The following is a 19,265-nucleotide window of genomic DNA, read 5'->3' as shown; positions in this document are numbered from 1 at the left end:
TAAGCTCTGTTTTATTAACTTTCTAGAGAGCTGGCATTGCAGCAACAGAGAGCATAGATAGCAGGGAGTGTGTGAGGCCCAGGGACTGGGGCAGGGGGACTTTCTAACTGCGGGTTGTTTTCTCCTCAGGAGATAAATGGCATTACCGCAGCCCTGGCTGAGGAGCTCTTTGAAAAAGGTATGCGGCCGGGAGTCCCCCAAACAGTCGGTGCCAGTCGCCCAGCCCTGCCAGGCAGCCAGGGGCCCGGGGCGGTGCAGAGCTCCATCTGTGGTGCGGTGCCAGTGAGTCCTCACCAGCCCCCCCCCCCCCGGGGTTGCTCAAATCCCTGGGCCTGGTCCACAGCCCAGCCTGTCTGCCTACCTGCCCTACAGGCAGCCAGGTCTAAGAAGCTGTGGTCTTTTTACCTTAGGACTCCTGGGTCCCCATGTCAGGGGCTAACCCCAGGCTCAGGATCTAGTCCAAAGCCCTGTGCTGGAGTTCTGGAAGGTGGGTGACCTGCCGCCCTCTTGCACCTGCTTTGTCCTTACCTGAGAGAGTTGAGACATCAAACAAGCCAGTGCTGGGTCATGACGCTGCCAGAGAGCCTCCTAACAGTTGCTAACGTGTAGTGAGCGCTTCCTGCCGTTCGGCCTCGTGTTGGGCGTCTCACCGCCTTCCTTCCAGGCGGTCCAGATAAGGACACTGAGGATGAGCGGGGACATGGCTGGGAGGGGCAGCACGAGGACTGGTTGAGAACCCCGCCTGCTCCCGGGTCCTGCGCTGGGCTGGCACCTGAGGCCTCCCCTGACTCGGGCTGTGTGCATGTTAGAGGTTGTAGCGTGGGCCTGCTGCCCAAACGCAGCCTCACGTCAGCCGTGTCCCGGCTCAGCGCCGCAGATTTTGACTCGGCCTCGCCTCAGGGAGGCTCCCCAGTCGCACGTTCTCAGGGCCCTTCCCTGCTTTGTAATCACGCATCCTGGGTCTGCCCTGTGCCCAGCGTGAGCTCAGGACCATGGCTTTGTCCTGATGGTGTTTGCCTAGTGCTTGTTAACTGTAGGCCAGGTGGGCAGAGGCCCTGGCTGCCCAGCGGGGCTGGGGCTGGGCGCTCACCCTTGGGGGCACGGCTGTTGCAGGAGAACAGCTCCTGGGGGCCGGCGAGGTCTTTGCCATCGGGCCCCTGCAGCTCTACGCGGTCACCGAGCAGCTGCAGCAGGGAAAGCCCACGTGTGCCAGTGGGGACGCCAAGACTGACCTCGGGCACATCCTGGACTTCACCTGTCGCCTTAAGTACCTTAAGGTAAAGCTGTGGGAACTTGATAACGGAGAGCCGCTTGGTTATGGGCATGGAGCCCAGGTGGGGCCGAAGAGGTCATTGGCTGGCAGTGTGTGCGCAGGTGGCTGAATGGGCCCTGGGACGAGGAAAGCCACCTTTGGTGTTCTTGGCACCGCACTTCTGGCTGTGAGCACCAGGGGGCGGTCGTGACCCAGTGCCCCCTTGCTTTAGAGTTTGGCTTTAGCCTGCTTTGCTGACCACGCAAGTGGTGAGTGGAGGTGCGTTTCTCCTGCACCTCATGTAACCCAGCAGAGTCACCCCATGAACGTGGTTGGGGAGCACTCGCAGCAGCGTCCTTGATTCAAGCCCTGTGTCTGGCCACAGGTTTCCGGCACAGAAGGACCATTTGGGACCAGCAACATTCAAGAGCAACTCCTACCTTTTGATCTGTCAATATTCAAGTCTCTTCACCAGGTGGAGGTAAGGCCTGGGGCCCCTGGAGTCTAGGCGGGGCTGAGCCCACGCGGGTGTGGGCTTGCTTCTGATTATCTGGGGCCAGAGAGTGTCTGGGTTTATCCGTCGGGCACTGTTGCTTTGGTGTTTGTCAGTATGTGACAGACCCCAGCTAGGTGAGTCAGGCCCATCTGAAGGTGGGCAGAGAGGGGCCTCTGCTGCATTGGCTGGTCTGCACGTCTGCTCTGGGCACAGGCAGCATGTGGACAGGATGGGGCACCAAGCGCTTGGCTCTTTCTGCTCCTTGCTCAAGTTGAAGTGTTGGGAGGGCGTCCTGAGGGCAGGCAGAGCCAGTTCCAGATCTGTGTTTCCCAGGGCACATCAGCAGAGGACTTTGAGGGTTCTCTGCACTCCGGTGTGCCCACACCTAACAGGAAATACTTTGTATTACTCACTACCAAATTCCTGGGTTCCTGATAATCTGTTTTGTTTACATTTTTTAAATGTAAGGGGACGTAACGGATAATTTTAAAAATGCTTGAAAGCATCTGTTTCTAGAGCGTGGCTTTTGTGTTCAGCCCTCTGTCCTCATGGACACTTCTTGGTGGAAGCTTCCCAACTGCCCTACGAAATGGATATTTTTATTCCCATTTTGCAGTTGACAAAACTGAGGCTTAGGGAGGTAAGGAAGTTTGGCCAGGACCACACAGTTAATGAGGGGAAGCTGGGCTCTAAATTCAGCCAAGTCTAACTCCAGAGCCTCTGCTACCCACGGAACTGTTCTGCCTGCACCATTCTGGGCTAGTCCCAGAGACCTTGAGGACCACATCCCTTGATGGGAACGTGTGGCGTGTGCCCCCGCCAGAGCTGACTGAGGAAGGACTGGGAAGGTAGAGGAGTGCCCAACCCAGCTTCGACTCGCAGGCTGGGGCCCCACGGTTGGGGTCTGCAGGTGGGTAGCGTTCATGGGCGTGCTTGGGCCTGTAGCCCTCCCTCCTCACTGCAGGACAACCAAGGACAGTGAAGCAGGGCTGGGTGAGCAAGAGGGCCCATTGTACTCACTGTGTGCCCGAGGGCTTTTGCTCTCAAGTTCTGCTTTCCAGAGCCCGCTTTTCCTGTCCACCTGCCAAGCCCTAGTCAGCCCTTACAGCCTTTCTGAGATGCAGCTGTGCTGTGTTGCAGATAAGTCACTGTGGTGCCAGGTACATCCGGGGACTCGTCGCGTCAAAGCCCACCTTAGCCACGATGAGCGTCCGCTTCTCCGCGACCTCTATGAAGGTAAGCTCCACCCATTTCCTGCCTGGGGCACCGAGGGGCAGGGTCCTGCACTGAGGGTGGGTGCGAGCGTCACTGCTGTCTGCTGGCGGGGCTTGACAGTCCCTGGGACACTTTAGTCTGTGTCTTCGTCAGAAATCCATACCATTAAACAGGATCGTTGAAGGGACTGGGTCTCCCCGCCCCCACCCCCCAAAAATGTCACTGGTTTTGGAGGTGACCAAATTGCTAAGTAGTGGCAAGTGACAGAGTGTTCATTCGATTGGTATAAATGTTTCTCTAAGCGTAAAGAGTCTTGGCTTATTACTTGTTTTTATCTTGCTCCGAGTGGACTTGACGTAGGTCAGGCTGTGGAAATGCTGCTCCGCGTCGTTTGTGAGCAACAGAAACACTTGAATTGAGAAAATAAGGGGTTTCTTTTCTATTTACCTTTTTGTGGGTTGCATCTTAGCAATGTTAAAATCCTTCTGCGGGTATAGGACATGGTGGCTGCTTTAGTGACTTACAGCGTCTGATCCAGGGTTGGGTTTGGTGAAGTCTTGAGGCCACTGGCTGAGATAGGAGGCTTGTGTAAAGAGCAGGGGTATTGGGCAACCTGGCCCCTCTCCAAGGTGCTCCCTGCGGCCTCTCTCAAAGGGCCCAAGTTGATCCATTGAGGGAGGAGAGCTCTTCTGGGCATCAACGGCCAAAGCAAGGAGGCCTGCCTTCCTGCCCTTTGACGGTGCCCCTGTGTCCCTGCTGCTACCCTGCGGAGTAATGGACAGTAATGGCCTCCTGTCCTCGGTGGGGACCATGGTGCCCACTTGGAAAGCATAGTTGCCTGGAAACACCATGAATTCTGATCTTCAGCTCCTGAGGTTTAAGCCAGAAAAGGCATCAGCACAGAGCAAAAGGCTCTATTGGGTTTGCAAAGTATTTGCTAATGAGGCAGGGTCAGAACACATTCTAAGTGGCTATTATGTTGCTAAGCTTTTCAGTTATTTCACAATCGGTTAAAGCCATATGAACTGAAGCCCATTTTAACGCAAGTTCACTTCCACATGCTAAATATGCTGAAGCCCTTCCTGAAATTTTGCAATGATCGTGTTGCGTGAGGGCCAAGTGTGGCGCTCAACAGATGTTCTCACACAGGAAGTCCTTGTTCCCGAAGCCTCGGAATTTGATGAGTGGGAGCCAGAAGGCACAGCCCTGGAAGGCCCTGTGACCGCCGTCATCCCCACGTGGCAGGCACTGACCACTCTAGACCTGAGCCACAACAGCATCTCCGAGATCGACGAGTCTGTGGTACGCTCTCAGCTGCAGGTGCCAGGGGCTTCTCTGGCCTGAGCAGACCCTGAGTTTGAGTATTCAACTTGGCCTTTTCCAGAAGGACCATGGAAAACCTATACCCAGGGCTCTGTGCATTGCCTGCAGGTTTTAAGTTAATTTCTGAGTGGGATTAATTCAAATAGGTGAGGTAGCGGTTAGAGCCAAATGTCTCATGCACGTCTGGTAGAGAAGCATGGTAAGTGAGGACATTTGCTCGCAGGGAGTGGAATGGAAAAATCACTCCCTAGATTCCAGACGCGCCCCCATAAGAGTGACATCCAGATAGTATTCGGGCAGGAGGAGAGTGATTCCCTTCTTTGTGCTCTTTGGTGGGGTTGGGTAGGGCTGAAGGAGAGGGATGAACTTCCTTCCCCATCTGATGGGACCTTGCCACCATCCTTTTCACAAGCCGGGGGTTCTTTAGGGACAGTGGCCCGCGTTCAGCACTGGAGGGAGGCCCTGTGTGCCCCTGGGACAGGCTGCTGGGTGGGCACGGGAAGGCGTCCCAGCAGCAGCTCCACAGAGATGTCCGGCTGGGGCGTCCGTGGTCAGGAGGAAGCATCTCATGGTGTCTGTCCACCAGGTACCAGGGCCACCGAGGGTCCTGCGTCCTAAGGTAACCTCAGGTATCTCTCTTCTTTCTCAAGAAACTGATCCCAAAGATTGAGTTCCTGGACCTGAGTCACAATGGAGTGCTGGTCGTGGATAACCTGCAGGTAATTCACGTCTGTAAAGAAGACCGTCCGGCGCCTGGGTGGCTCAAACGGTTAAGCGTCTGTCTGAGGCTCAGGTCCTGATCCCAGAGTCCTGAGATTGAGTCCCGCATCGGGCTCCTCGCTCAGTGGGGAGTCTGCTTCTTCCTTTGCCCCTCCCCCTGCTCATGCTCGCTCACTCTCTCTCCCGCTCACAAAAATAAATAAAATATTAATAAATAAAAAATAAAGACGACCCTCTGTGGGCTTCTCGAGGTCCCGCTCTCCGGGGGGCTCAGGAGCCACCTTGGGAGCTTGGCCATCCCCTGGGGTTTTCTCTCTTAGGCCCCCGAAAGGTGTCTGGGTGCACGGGAGGTTTGTAAAGGCAGGGTCTGCTGGTGTCCCCTTGAGGTTTCAGTGATGCACTGGGCGATTGTGGCTCTAAACGAGAGTGGGGAAAAGGCACGGAAATATGAACCGAGTGTGACGACAATGCGTCTTTGTCACTATGCTGACAGCCTGATTTTCACACCTTGCTCCTGCCCCGTGGGCCATGATGCCTCTGCAGGGGATGCCACGGGTTCGTGCCGTGAGCCAGGGAGCAGGGAGTGGCCCTTCCCAGTAGCTGTCCGGGGCAGGTGGGGGTTGGAGGGGGAGAGGCCCACGGCACCGTCCGTGGCAGGCCACCTGCTCGGGCACCTGGGCCTGAACCAGTTGTACCCTGCTCTTGATGCTGCCGCAGCACCTGTACAACCTCGTGCACCTGGACCTGTCCTACAACAAGCTCTCGTCCTTGGAAGGGGTGCACACCAAACTGGGGAACATCAAGACCCTCAACCTGGCGGGCAACCTCCTGGAGAGTCTGAGTGGCCTGCACAAGCTCTATTCCCTGGTCAACCTGGACCTCCGCGACAACAGGATCGAGCAGGTGAGCTCAGCCTGGAAGGCTCCTGGGGTCCTGGGGTGGCTGGGCCTTGGAGTTTCTCAGCCTAAAGAAGAACGGTAAAGCTGTCTTGTTGAAAAGAGGCCATCTGACGTGTTGGCCTGTTGCCGAAGCAGTCAAGGGATGAGGGAAGGGAACTCGTTTCTTGCAGATGGAGGAGGTCAGGAGCATCGGCAGCCTCCCGTGTCTGGAGCACGTGGCCCTGCTGAACAACCCCCTGAGCATCATCCCTGACTACCGAACCAAGGTGCTGGCTCAGTTCGGAGAGAGGGCCTCCGAGGTAAGCTGCCGGCGCGGCTCTGCTCTGGCAGAGAGACGGGCTGGATGGAGTCTGGCTTTTCCCGGGAGGTGCTGTCCACTGTTCTGTGCCTCCCTGCTTCGGAAGGACAGCTGGCCCCGAAGGGCCTTTCAGTTCCGGGAAGCCTGCTGCCTTCCCAGGAACAGGCTTCCCTGCCCCTTCTGTGGGGGCGGCGGCTGCCCTGGTTCCCGCTGGCTCCTGTCCTGTCGTCTCTGTCAGAGCTTCGGGCCAGGAGGGCTCCCCACCCACCAGCAGGCACAGACTGAGGGTGGAGGGACTGTCTTCAGCTTGTTAAAGTCCTGCTGTCTTTTATAGACTGCAGACCTTAAAGGGTTTGTCCCCCTTTGCCAGCGCGGCCCAGCCCAGTGTCTGCTGCCCGCTGCGTGCGATCTGGCCACCTGCCGCCGTGCCAACCGCACAGATCCTTAGCCGGATTCACCTGTCTTTTTGCTTTCTTTTCACTCTTGGGCAGGCCCTCTCCCCCTCCTCCCCAGATCCCAGGCCAGAGGATACCCGGGCGTCTGTTTGCATCCTCCCCCCCCACCACCACCCTACTCATCTCTTTCCAGCCCCGAGTGCCCCTTTCTTCACACCGTCACCAAGACCGTGTTCACAAGATGTCCTTTCCTCTTGCCCTCCCAGGCTGCATGATGTGGTGTCAGCTCTTCCGTGGGCCCTTGGGACTGTCCTCCGTCGACCACACTGTCACCCCTCCCTGCTTGCTAATCATAGCCTCCTCCTGTATTTGTAGATGGGGGTCCCCACCCGTTTGCCTATTCCTCGTCACCCTGTGTTTGCCCTCCTGGTTCCCCAGCCCAGAGGCCCTCCCCTTACTCTTCCTGATCTGAGAGTTGCCATAATTGGGGGCTTCGTTCAGGTCACCACCTTCCCCCACTTCCAGCTGCCCAAGAGGCCATCACGGTGGATCTTGCACCCCCTGCCTCCCCTTCTCAGAAAGGGACTCCCAGAAATGGCCCGGGCAGTGTGGGACTCCCAGGTCATTTCGATGGGGGGTGAAGAGCTCACCCGCCAGGGGGCAGAGCCTCCCTTGGTCTCCTGTGTCCTCTTGGGGCCTGGCCCACACCTCGGCAGGGCCCCTTCCACTCTGCTCCTGTCAGCCCCTATGCTGACAGCTGTTCTCTGAACTCCGTAGGTCTGTCTGGACAGTACAGCAACCACAGAGAAGGAGCTGGACACCGTGGAAGTGCTAAAAGCAATTCAGAAAGCCAAGGAGGTCAAGTCAAAGCTGAACAACCCAGAGAAGAAGGTGGGTCTTTGTGTGGGAGGTGACAGGAGTGATGGTGAAGAGCGAGCTGAGGGAGGAGCTGGCTCGCAGTGGAACCGGGCCGCGGAGCGCTCAGGGCTCCTGTGTCCTGGCTGCACCCCTCCATGTCCTGGCTGCTTGACCTTGGGCAGGCCCCCTCCCCTTTGTTCTCCCGGCGTGAGGCGGCCCGTGGCAGCACCTGCCGTGCGGGGTTGCTACGGACCAGGCAGGACCGCCTTCACCATCACCCGCCTGTGAGAGCTGGGGGCTCCCTCCTCCCCAGTGGTCGTGTCGGGTTCTGTGCTTCCTGATCTTTCTCTCCTCCCCTGGGCTGACTTGAGCACTCCTCCTCAGATCATTGAGGATTCCCGGCTCTCAGCTACCCCCTGCGTCCGACCCAGCGGCTCCCCTCCCAGCGTGGCTCCCACCTCTGCCTCCCTGCCCCAGCCCATCCTCTCCAACCAAGGTAATTGCGGATGTGTCTTGCCAGCTGGCAGACTGGCACAGGTCCTGCCTGGGCCTCCTGGCTGGGCTTGGGGGAAGATGCCGGCAGGATTCAGACACAGGGAGGGCATGGTGCTGTCTACAGAGGCGGGGAGGGGGGGTGCCGGCCTGATTTCAGCTCTCTTGTTTGCTTAGCGAGGGCCCCAATTGGCCTGAATCCCACATCCGGTTCCCGTAGGATCCCATGGGTTTCTAGTGGGGCCCTGAGGCTGCCCTTTGAACAGGCTCGGGGCTGCTGCTCATGAGGACCCTGCTCCCCCACAGGCAGTGTGGGCAGACTGGCTCCTTGCTAACGGGACGCCAGGCCCGGTGACTTTCCTGAATCGGGCACCCCGACCCCTCTGTAGGAGACTTTGTTTTATCCTATTGCCTCATCTCTGTGGCTCTCGTGATGGGATCCAGCCCCAAAACACTGTGTGTGTGGGGCCAAGGTGGGCTGTCCGTGGACCCGTGGAAGACCAGTTCCCTTCACCTGCCCATTGTCTTAGCGTTTTCAAAGGGCTTTCACCTCTGAACCCAGGCATCCTCGGAGATGAGTGAGTGAAGCAGGTCCCATGAGAGTGTCTGCTGGCCCGGCCCCCACGGAAGAGGGGAGGGTGTGCCGTCCCGAGTGGAGCCAAGGCTCGGGACACACAGGAAAGAACGCCGCCCGCCCGCCCGGGCTCCTGGAGACGCAGAACTTGGTGTGAGGTCTTGGGAAAACAGTTTGACCCTATGTTTCAAGAGCCAGAAAAACGTTCCCACCCCTTGACTTGGTAACCCCGCCGGTGGGGATTTTATCTGAGTGGGATAAGTTCATGGGGAAGGGGGAGGCGAAATGCTCACTGTAGCATTATTCACGCTGACAAAACATGGGGTGTGACAGGCGTCAGAGGATGCAAGGGAGATCGGGCTGTGGTACGAACTGCTCGGCTGCCAGCGCATCAGAGGGGGGGGGCTGGGTAGGAAGAAAGGAGGAGCGCTCAGGTGGAATGGGAGCGCCTGTGGCCGGGCAGCACACCAAGGTCATGACCCTGAGGTAGGAGAGAGAATTCAGGAGAGCGGATTGGTGGTGTTAGGGGCCAGCGTTAATTGTCAGTCCGCTTCTAGAACACTCTTGACTGAGAGATTTGGGTTTTATTTTTTTACCTGGAAGGGGAGGGGGGTTTGTATCACTGCAAAGAAGCTTCCCTGCCGCCGGGCCCAAGCCACCAGCGTGCGCTGCCCCGTCACAGCCCCGGCCAGCCTGCGGAGAAGCCGAGTGACTAGGCTTCTGGGGGACGGGCAGATGCCACTGGTCCTCGAGGCCGGGCCCCAGCCGGTTCTTAGTCCGCGTTTGTTGAATTGATGAACGAGTGAATGTGTGAGTGAACGAGCAAGCGGAGATCCAGCCGGTAAAGCGCAGACCGTAGGTGCGGGGAATGAGGCGTCTGCCCCGGCGCCGCGGCTGCAGGCAGCCCCTGGTTGGGCAGGAAGGCCTCTGCCCCGCTCCCAGGGACGTGTCACAGAGTGGCTCACTATAGTCTGCCCCCCCCACCCGCCCCTTTCCCGGCTACCAGACATTTAGACGTCGTCTCCAGATTTGCACCTCTCACGAATAAAACTGTAGTGGATGTCTTTGTGTGCACATCTCTTTCCTTTTTGTGAGAAACAACAGAATTCGGGCCCCATCTAGGCACTCTGATGCCTCTCGTCTCATCCTCGGAGTGACCCCTCCTGACCACTTGTTTGTACAGTCCACGGTCCAGGAAGGAAGCAGAAAGACTGTCCCCGTCCACATTTCCTCAGTCCCAAACAGGGCGTGGGTGGGTAGCAGCAAGAAAACGTTGCCTTCTCTCACTAAGGTGGGGGACTCTGCTGGGGGTTGTGTTCAGCCGTGTGCTTCCCGTCCAGGGTCTTGCCTGGATGGGCCAGGATTTCTCCCTGAGGGAGCAGCTCTGCTCCCAGCCTGCACCCGCCCATAGAGGTAAACACGCTCGTGGTACACCGGGCGCTCCCCTGTGAACACCGAGCCTCGGGGTGTGTCAGGAGCTGTTAGCCAGCTTGTGGGAGCCGTGGAGGAGTGTGGCCGGTAGGGGCTGACGGATGACATGGCAGTTGATTCTTCAGCCGGGTCCGTAGAGAAGCGGTTAGGAGCAGGCACCCGGGAGGGAGGCCGCTCAGCGTGCAGCCCAGCTTTCCGGGCCGTGTGCCTTCAAGCAACCTGCAGCCTCTCTGAAGCTCAGTTCTCGCAACTGTAAAGTGGATGTACCCTACTTCATCGATTCTAAGATGCACCCGTTTCCACCCTGTGACTTCTCTGAAATTGAGATGCGTCTTTCAGTCAGTGGCCTCTCATAGTCGCTGTCAGCCAGCTGGTATTCGTGACGGAGTCGTGTGAAAGCCTTCCGTGGACACCTGCTAAGACCAAGATGGCGCCCCATCCACGCATCTTAGATTTGATGAACTGTGGTAAATAATGAGAGGCGTGCATGAGCTAATGCTGGGGAAGCGCTTAGCACTGCTCCTGGCTCCTCAGGAATGGTCAGGAAGGGCTTCCCTTCCGTGCGTCCTTACCGGGCGATTCCAGATGACCAGGACGGTGCCCCTAAGGAACCTGGAGGTGAGCTTGTGTGCCCAAGGGAGAGCAGGACAGGTGACGTGGGGGCGTTTGCAGAAGGGAGAGGCACGTCTAGAGCAGAGGGCTTTGCACTGGAGGTGGTATGCGAGGTGGACCTCAAAGGACGAGAGAATCCGAGCGTGTGAGGGAGGAGAGGGCTGGACTCTGGGAGAGAGTAGTGCGCTTCCTGCATGGCTGTGTGCTTGCCGCCTTCCTGCCTCTGCGTAGCGCCTGCTGCTTTGCTCGGGGGGCGGGGGGCAGGGGGTCTGGGCTTGGGCTCTTGGCTTGGCTAGTCCGTGGGCAGAGGACCCGGGCTGCACGAGTTGTCCTGTCCCTGGGGGGCAGCTGGGCTGCACAAGGGTCCGTGACCTCTGGAGCCAGGCAAGCCCTGAGCTCCTTCAAACCTCTGTGAAACTGGGGGTTGGTGTTCAGTGTTCTGCCAGCTAGCTACATTTAGGACAATGTTTTTAGAAAGTCTTTATCCTCCACCCCTGTGGAAAATGTCTGGAGCGAAGTAACAGGCCCGGGCAAGCTGTATTCATCAAACAGCGTCAGCAGGGTTTAAGAACGCCATGTGTTTCTGGGGTGCATGAGTCCGTGTGCTGTGCATGGAGGTGGCCTAGAGGGAGGGTCGGTGGGGAGCATCCTGCGGAAAACAGACCGTGGGTGCCGAGCACAGTTTGTCCTTGCCAGCCCAGAGGAAAACAGCCTGCGAGAAGGCCTGGCCCTCCGCGTGAGCGGTCCGGAGCCCTTGCGTGTCTGTGAAGCTCATAGAGGTGTTCTGTTAGTGGGGTGGGGAGCCGAGTTCAGTCATTCTCCTAGAAACAGGTTCCAGGAGTGAGCACGTTGAAGGCTCTTGATGGACATACTGCCAAACTGCTCTCCCAGCGGGCAGGCCAACTCATGTCCCACCGCCTGCCTCTGCGCAGTTAGGCCAAGGCCAGACCAGGCTGTCAGACCTTTGCCAAAGTGAGGCAAAACCGAGGTCACGTTTCAGCTTGCCCTTCGGTTCCTTGTGGGGTGCGCCTCGGTTCCTCTGTTCTTTCTGACGGCCATTCCTTTGTGGAACGGCTGCTCATCCCTGTGGTCTCCTAGCGGGGTTTCCAGCCCGCCACTCCCATCCTTGTTATCTGGGAGAGCCTTTTATAGATCAGAGACACACGTCTTTGTCAAGTATCGCAAGTATTTTGTTCTTTCATTTTATCTTCGACTTCTTTTCTTGCAGAAGTTTGGTGATTACATAGTCACACACCTGTCAGTTTCTTCCTTTGGATTTAGGATTAGAAAGTCTGTCCCTGCCCTGAGGTTAGATAAGCAGTCACTTGTTCTTTCTTTGAGGTTAAGATTTCCGTTTTTAATGTTTTCTTCTGTGATCTGTGTGCCTGGGTTGGGGGGTCCGATGTGGCCCCCAGCCACGTCAGTAGCCTGACGGCCCAGCCCTGTTTGTTGAATGGCTACTCTCCCTGCCCACCCTGCCCGCCCGCCCCTGGTCTCTCCAGGTATCATGTTCGTGCAGGAGGAGGCCCTGGCCAGCAGCCTCTCATCCACCGACAGCCTGACTCCCGAAGACCGGCCCATTGCCCGGGGCTGCTCCGATTCCTTGGAGTCCATCCCGTCCGGACAGGTAATGCGCTCCTGCTGCTTCTGGGGATCGCTTGTGTCTGTGGACTGGCTCTTCTGCCTGGGGCCGTCCGGAAGTAGGACTTGCCTGGGCTGGAAGCTGGAGGTGGCCTGGCTCAGTTGGGGCAGATGCTGCCGCTGCCTGGCGCACTCTGCTTTGTGATGAGCACTTTGTCTTCCCTGTCGGTCCATCCGTGTGTGTGTATCCGCCTCTCTCTCTCTCTCTCTCTCTCTCTCAGGGCTCATAGGAACAGGCAGTTCTCTCACTAGCCCCTAGGGTCCTTAGGGCCTATGAGTGGACTCCCCTGGGACAGGCAGTTCAGAAAGCCCTCGGGGGGGATTGTTTGGGTCCACATCCATCAGGAAGAATTTGTCCACTGTTGCCTGGCACGCTGGGCTACTCTGCCCGCTCCTGCATGTTACCCTAGTAGTCTGGGACACACTGTGACTCCAGCACCTCTGTGGCTGCTGCTGAGGGCTCTGGAACTTTTCCTTCTGTCCTGGGAAGAGAGGAGGAAGGCAAGTGTGATGCGGGGGTTCTGCTTGGTCCCTGGGCCTCCATCCAGCCCTGACTGTGTTCAGTAGTCCGGGGTCACGGCCCTGTGACTCTGGGCAGTTTGCAGAGTCCGCTCTGTCCCAGCACTCCTTGGCACTCCTCCCTTCGCTCTCCCCAGGGTCACACGGTAGGAAGTTGCCGGGCCCTAGGTCCTCAGCACTGCCCAGTGACCCCTGGGAGGGCCTGGCCGGGTGCTGCGTAGCCTCTGCCCGTTGAGATCTCTGCGGGCCAGTTGTCACATTGCTAGACTGTCCATGTGGACGCTCTGGGGTGGCATGAGGAGCACTTGGGTGCCAGACCTAGGGGCACTCGCTGAGCTGCAGAGCGGTGGGAGGCTCTGGCTCAGGGCCTGGTGGCATGGGCTGGGGCCAGACAGGCGGCAATCTCAGCCCCGCTGTGCGCTGCTGTGTAACTGGCTGAGTCTCTCTTGGCCTTTCTGGGCCCCAGAATCCACCCCGAGAGAAGCGCGGGGATGGTGAGGAGCTTCCTGCAGGGTGGTGAGCTGGGGCAGGCTGCCTGGCTCAGGGTCCAGCACCCAGTACATGCCAGGGAATGGCTACCGCAAGTCGGGGGCTCACTGCATGTCCTCCTTTGTCAGGCACCTTCTGATGATTTACGGGACATACCCGGAGCTGTTGGCGGTGTGAGGTAAGGAAGAGGTTAAGAAGGCATTCTAGGCCTTCTGCACATGCCCAGCTGGGGACTAGTGGGAACCAGTTGGCTTTTGTTAACAATCTGTTCGTAGAAGTCCTTCAGAGCTGTTTCTTCCTTTAAATAAGTAAACAGCAACGTGGTAGGCTCTGGTCTGTTTCCAGATTCCAATCCCTGAAGTTAGTTTGACACATTATCCCACACTAGGGGTCAGCAGATCAAGGCTGATTTGGTACACGGCCTGTTTTGTACAGCCTGTGAGCTGAGAATGATTGTTATATTCTTAAAGCACTGTTAAAAGAAAAAGAGATTATGTGGATGAGCTCCTCCAAAACCTGAGGTGTTCACTCTCTTATCCTTTCTAGAAGTTTCCTGACCCTGTTCTATATATGCTTTTTCATGGAGGGGAGCAGTAGCCAAGAGGAGATAGTTTTTGTTTTTTTTAAAAGATTTTATTTGTTAGAGAGTTCACAAGCTGGGGGCAGGGGGTGGAGGGAGAGGGAGAAGCAGATTCCCCGCTGAGCAGGGATCCTGACACGGGGCTCAGTCCCAGGGCCCTGATATCATGACCTGAGCTGCAAGCAGACATTTTATTTTATTTTATTTTATTTTATTTATTTTTCGGTGCAAAATTGGTGGTTTATTAAAGCACGGGGACAGGACCCGTGGGCAGAAAGCAGACATTTTAAACCACTGAGCCACCCAGGTGCCCCAAGAGGAGCTAGAATTTAAATGTGAAAGTCCTAAGACCCACCTGCCTTACTCCCTGACTCCCATCCCAAAAGCCACTGGGTACCCCTGAAGGGAACCATTGTCAACAAGTGACTTCATGGCCTTGAGCTCACATTCCCTTTGGGGCTCACAGCCAGCATCTGAGTGACTGAGAAGTCTTTGTGGTGCTTTTGTTGGGGGAGCCTGGGTGGTGTGGGTAGGACAGGGCCAAGCGTCTGTGGTCTGAGCCCTGGGAGGGGAGACTCTCAGCTGAACTGGCAGTCCCAGCGTTCCAGCACCCCAGCTCCCCACTGGGGCACTTGTCGTGGACACGGGCTCAGCTGTTTGGAAGGCTTGTGGGACCCTCGCGCTGGTCCATCGAGCCAGGGTTCAGCGGCAGGCTCTGCATGTGGGCGGTGGGGCCCGCCCGGCCCAGCATGCCAGTGACCTGGGTCTTTTCCCCACGCAGCCCGGAGCACGCGGAGCCCGAGGTTCAGGTGGTGCCCGGCTCTGGCCAGATCATCTTCCTGCCCTTCACCTGCATCGGCTACACGGCCACCAACCAGGACTTCATCCAGCGCCTCAGCACCCTCATCCGGCAGGCCATCGAGCGGCAGCTGCCCGCCTGGATCGAGGCCGCCAACCAGCGGGAGGAGGCCCAGGGCGAGCAGGGCGAGGACGACGACGATGACGAGGACGCCGCTGAGAACCGCTACTTCGAGATGGGGCCCCCGGACGCAGAGGAAGAGGAGGAGGGCGGCCGGGGGGAAGACGAGGAGGACGAGGAGGAGGAGGAGGAGGAAGGCGAGGAGGAGCGCCTGGCCCTGGAGTGGGCCCTGGGCGCCGACGAGGACTTCCTGCTGGAGCACATCCGCATCCTCAAGGTGCTCTGGTGCTTCCTGATCCACGTGCAGGGCAGCATCCGCCAGTTCGCCGCCTGCCTCGTGCTCACCGACTTCGGCATCGCCGTCTTCGAGATCCCGCACCAGGAGTCGCGGGGCAGCAGCCAGCACATCCTCTCATCCCTGCGCTTCGTCTTCTGCTTCCCGCACGGCGACCTCACCGAGTTCGGCTTCCTCATGCCGGAGCTGTGCCTGGTGCTGAAGGTGCGGCACAGCGAGAACACGCTGTTCATCATCTCGGACGCCGCCAACCTGCACGAGTTCCACGCCGACCTGCGCTCCTGCTTCGCGCCGCAGCACATGGCCATGCTGTGCAGCCCCGTGCTCTACGGCAGCCACACCAGCCTGCAGGAGTTCCTCCGCCAGCTGCTCACCTTTTACAAGGTGGCGGGCGGCTGCCAGGAGCGCAGCCAGGGCTGCTTCCCCGTCTACCTGGTCTACAGCGACAAGCGCATGGTGCAGACGGCCGCCGGGGACTACTCGGGCAACATCGAGTGGGCCAGCTGCACGCTCTGCTCGGCCGTGCGGCGCTCCTGCTGCGCGCCCTCCGAGGCTGTCAAGTCCGCCGCCATCCCCTACTGGCTGCTGCTCACACCCCAGCACCTCAACGTCATCAAGGCCGACTTCAACCCCATGCCCAACCGTGGTACCCACAACTGTCGCAACCGCAACAGCTTCAAGCTCAGCCGAGTGCCGCTGTCCACGGTGCTGCTGGACCCCACGCGCAGCTGCACCCAGCCGCGGGGCGCCTTTGCCGATGGCCACGTGCTGGAGCTGCTCGTGGGCTACCGCTTTGTCACTGCCATCTTTGTGCTTGCCCCATGAGAAGTTCCACTTGCCTGCGTATCTACAACCAGCTACGGGCCTCGCGCAGGGACCTGGAAGCCAGGTGGTCATCGCCAAGACCCCAGCGACTGGGGCCGGTCCCCAGAGAAACCCCCTGTTGGAAGGCCAAGCTGCCGAGGACAAGGCAAGGTGAGACCGAGCACAGGCTGGGTGGGGGAGGTGGGGAGATGTACCGTGTGTGAGACTATTCAGGGTCCTGAGACCCCCGATCGATGTGAGTGGGCCCAGGGTGGCCCTGGATCCTCTCTTTTCTCCCGTGCTTCTGAGCGAGTGTCCGTGTTGCCCTTGGCTCTCTCTGACACCCCGTGCCAAGCCTTACTGTGCCGGTTGAGCCATACCCCTTTCAGGAAGAACTGGGGCTGCGTGAGGGCCCTTTGCATCATAATTCTGTGAGTTCTTTCCAAAGGAACTTGTTGGCTGACAACAGCAGAGTCTGGGGAGATCTCTGAGTTTGAGAGCCGGGTGGTTCCCTCGTTCAAAGCTCCTTTCTTTCTTGCAGCAGGGAGACAGAGAGGGAAGTGGTGGCAGCCTTGTCCTGTTCTTCCTCCCTTTGCTCCTGAGCCCCTGTCTGGCTTCCCCCTGGTTCCCTGCCTGTCCTCCGGGCCATCTGGAGATGAAGCTGGAGGAGGCCTGTGGGCAGCTGTGGTCATACCCAGCTCACCCGACCAAGACTCCAGAGAGGGCCTTGTGCCCTGAGGGTTCCCATTTTCTGCCCCTGCCCCGGCTTCACACGTGCTGGGGCTTCCCCAGCCTGGGCAGGAAAGCTTTTCTGTCTGTTGTTGGTCCTCTGTCCTCTGAGATACAGCCCATTTTCTCCTCTGTTTCTTGTGGATAGTGGAGACCCTGTCTCACCGCGCATCTCATGGCTTCTGCCTCTAATCCCAGCCCCCCAACTGAGGCTCCAGCTCACCCTGGATGAATCGGGTACATTCTTGGGCCCCGCTTAAGTCCCATGCCCTCCATAGAGACGCCCATCAGGTCTTCAGGTGCTGGAGAGCAGCTCGTGCCCGAGGCACCCTGCTCGTGGCCTTCCCTCCTCCCTGTCCCTGTGCTGAGGCCTTGAGCGGTGACACCCTGTCTCCATTTCCTTGCTGTCCCCAAGCCTGGCTGGAACCTGCCCAGTGGGGACTGCATGCAGAAAATAGGTACCCTGCTCTACCCCAGCAGGCACATCTCTGCCACAGGACGAGAGGGGGGACAGCCCAGAGATTTCTCTCAACAGCTAGACTGTCCCAACTGAGAGGATGATGTCCGAAAGACCCCCTCAGCCTGGGCACAGGCATGTAGGCCGGTGGTAGGGTCCTCCCCACCTCGGGGGTCAGCTCCTAAGCTGAGCTTTCAGGGCTCTAAGCTTTGTTCGGTCTTGTGATTGGAACAGACTGGTGAAAACCGAGCGTGGCCATGTGTATGGTGGTGGGGTGGGGTGGGGTGGGGGGAGAACCTGGGCTGCCTGAGGAGGATCCAAAGGCAAGCTGAGGGGCCGTTTGGTTTTGGTTCTCCCCTCCGGTTGCATTCAGGTCCCAGGCCTGGGCACCTTGGTTCGCACTCTCTGGAGTGCCATTTCTGATACTTCTGCTGCCTTCTGAAAAGGAATTCTTAGTCCATGGACCACACCTCTGGCCGTCCCAGCCCTGGGGTACCAGACTGCCTGTCTTTCCCTTAACTACTCATCTCCCTTCTGAGAGCAAGTGTCTGGCACTTTCTCTTTGTTCTGTCTTTCTGTGGGGAACCTGGAGATGACATCTCCGGGTGACCTCAGACGTGGCCCTTGTTCTGTCACACTCTGAGGTGTGTGATAGGACTCTCCGCTCAGGATCCTGATGCTAACACTGTCTCTCTGGGGATTGGAGTTGCAGCAATGACCAGCGGCCCCAGGAGGCCCCAGCAGAGGCTCCAGCTCCAGCCCCGGCTCCAGCTCCAGCCCCAGCCCCAGCTCCAGCCCCAGCGGAGGCGCTAGCGTTAGACTTGGCCCCGGTGGAGGGCCCAGCTCCAGCCCTGGAAGAGCCCTCGGGCCCAACAAAGGCCTCGGGCCCAGTGGAGGCTTCGGCCCCAGCAGAGGCCTCAGCCCCAGAGGAGTCCCCAGAGGAGACCCCAGCAGAGAGCCCAGCCCCAGCCTCTGTGGAGGCCCCGGCCCCAGGCGAGCCCCAGGTGCAGGCGGAGGCCCCCGCTCAGTACCCAAGCGAACAGCTGATCCGGTCCACCTCGGAGGAGAATCAGATCCCCTCGCACCTGCCCGCCTGCCCGTCGCTCCGGCACATCGCCAGCCTGCAGGGGAGCACCATCATCGACCTCTTCCACAGCAGCATCGCCGAGGTAGTGGCCACAGCCCGGGGCCCGCTGGCTGGGCCTCCTGTGGAGAAGGCTGGAGTCGGGGCGGGGGCTGGCGGAGGTCCTGGGCTGCCCGCCGCTGGTCCGTTGTCTTCTCTGTCACCACCTCTTCCTGGCCACTCCTTGCCTCGGGCCCCAGACACGCCCCGCCCCACTCCCACCTCCCACCCTTCCATTCTTCTCTGCTTCCAAGTTTATAAATGCATGGACCAGATGCGATGAGGGCCCTCTGTCTCCTCAGCCAGGACTGCGGGCATGTCACTGGGACATGCAGGTCACCAGGACCGTGGGCCTGACGAGGGTGGCAGGGGGAGGTGATGCCCTGCCAGAGCTCTGTTCTCAGGCAGGTGCGGCCTAGAAGAGAGTTTTGTGCCCCTGGCCCTGCTCTACTGCAGGCCCAGACCCAGCCATTCTGTGTCCAGGTTGAAAATGAGGAGTTAAGGCACCTCCTGTGGTCCTCAGTGGTATTCTACCAGACCCCGGGGCTGGAGGTGACTGCCTGCGTGCTGCTCTCCACCAAGGCCGTGTACTTCGTGCTGCACGACGGCCTCCGCCGCTACTTCTCGGAGCCCCTGCAAGGTAGGCGCCGGGGCCTGCTGGCACCCGGGAGCAGAGCACGTGCCCAAGGAGACAGGCCGCGGGGCCTGAGGCAGCAGGGATCTGGCTGTGCCGGGCCGCGCCTCCCTTGTCTGGGGAAAGGGCTTGATAAGCACTCTCTCTCCTGGAGCTGTCAAGAGAGAGCTGAGGCCAGCACAGGCCAGGGCCCGGGAACTGGCGGGGACGGGGAGCGGGTGGGGCAGCCTCTGTCCCGTGGGACCCCAGCGGGAGCCGTAGCCGGCGTCCTGTCGTAGGGCTCCCGGTGCCTCCGCTGAGCCAGGCAAGACTCAGACCCTAGGACGCGTGGCCAGTGAGGCTGTAACGTGTGGAGGCAGAGGCGGCTCTTCTCCAGCGGCTGGCGGCCAGGCCAGCCCAGGGGCCCCCTTCCTGCTGGACAGAACTGTGCCCCAGCAGAGGCTCCAGCTCCAGCCCTGGCTCCAGCTCCAGCCCCAGCCCCAGCCCCAGCCCCAGCTCCAGCCCCAGCAG

At 59.1% G+C, this 19,265-nt stretch overlaps 1 protein-coding gene across 1 annotated transcript in view; it reads left to right on the top strand.

Annotated features, from left to right (window-relative positions):
• NISCH (nischarin) overlaps positions 1–19,265 on the top strand; it is a 32,871-nt gene that overhangs the window by 10,994 nt on the left and 2,612 nt on the right. The window contains 18 exon segments of the mRNA XM_040628709.1: positions 130–178; positions 1,114–1,277; positions 1,638–1,733; positions 2,889–2,984; positions 4,113–4,265; positions 4,937–5,005; positions 5,724–5,909; positions 6,076–6,204; positions 7,376–7,489; positions 7,841–7,952; positions 12,068–12,192; positions 13,343–13,392; positions 14,576–15,821; positions 15,823–15,846; positions 15,848–15,895; positions 15,898–15,983; positions 17,711–18,167; positions 18,605–18,761. Of these exon segments, the coding sequence (XP_040484643.1) occupies positions 130–178; positions 1,114–1,277; positions 1,638–1,733; positions 2,889–2,984; positions 4,113–4,265; positions 4,937–5,005; positions 5,724–5,909; positions 6,076–6,204; positions 7,376–7,489; positions 7,841–7,952; positions 12,068–12,192; positions 13,343–13,392; positions 14,576–15,821; positions 15,823–15,846; positions 15,848–15,895; positions 15,898–15,983; positions 17,711–18,167; positions 18,605–18,761 (3,361 nt within the window).

The sequence above is a fragment of the Ursus maritimus genome, unplaced genomic scaffold, assembly GCF_017311325.1.
Source record: "Ursus maritimus isolate PB19 unplaced genomic scaffold, ASM1731132v1 scaffold_14, whole genome shotgun sequence".
Classification (NCBI taxonomy): Eukaryota; Metazoa; Chordata; class Mammalia; order Carnivora; family Ursidae; genus Ursus; species Ursus maritimus.
The sequence above is the reverse complement of the archived record's forward strand: the minus strand, read 5'-3'. Positions and strand labels throughout refer to the sequence as shown.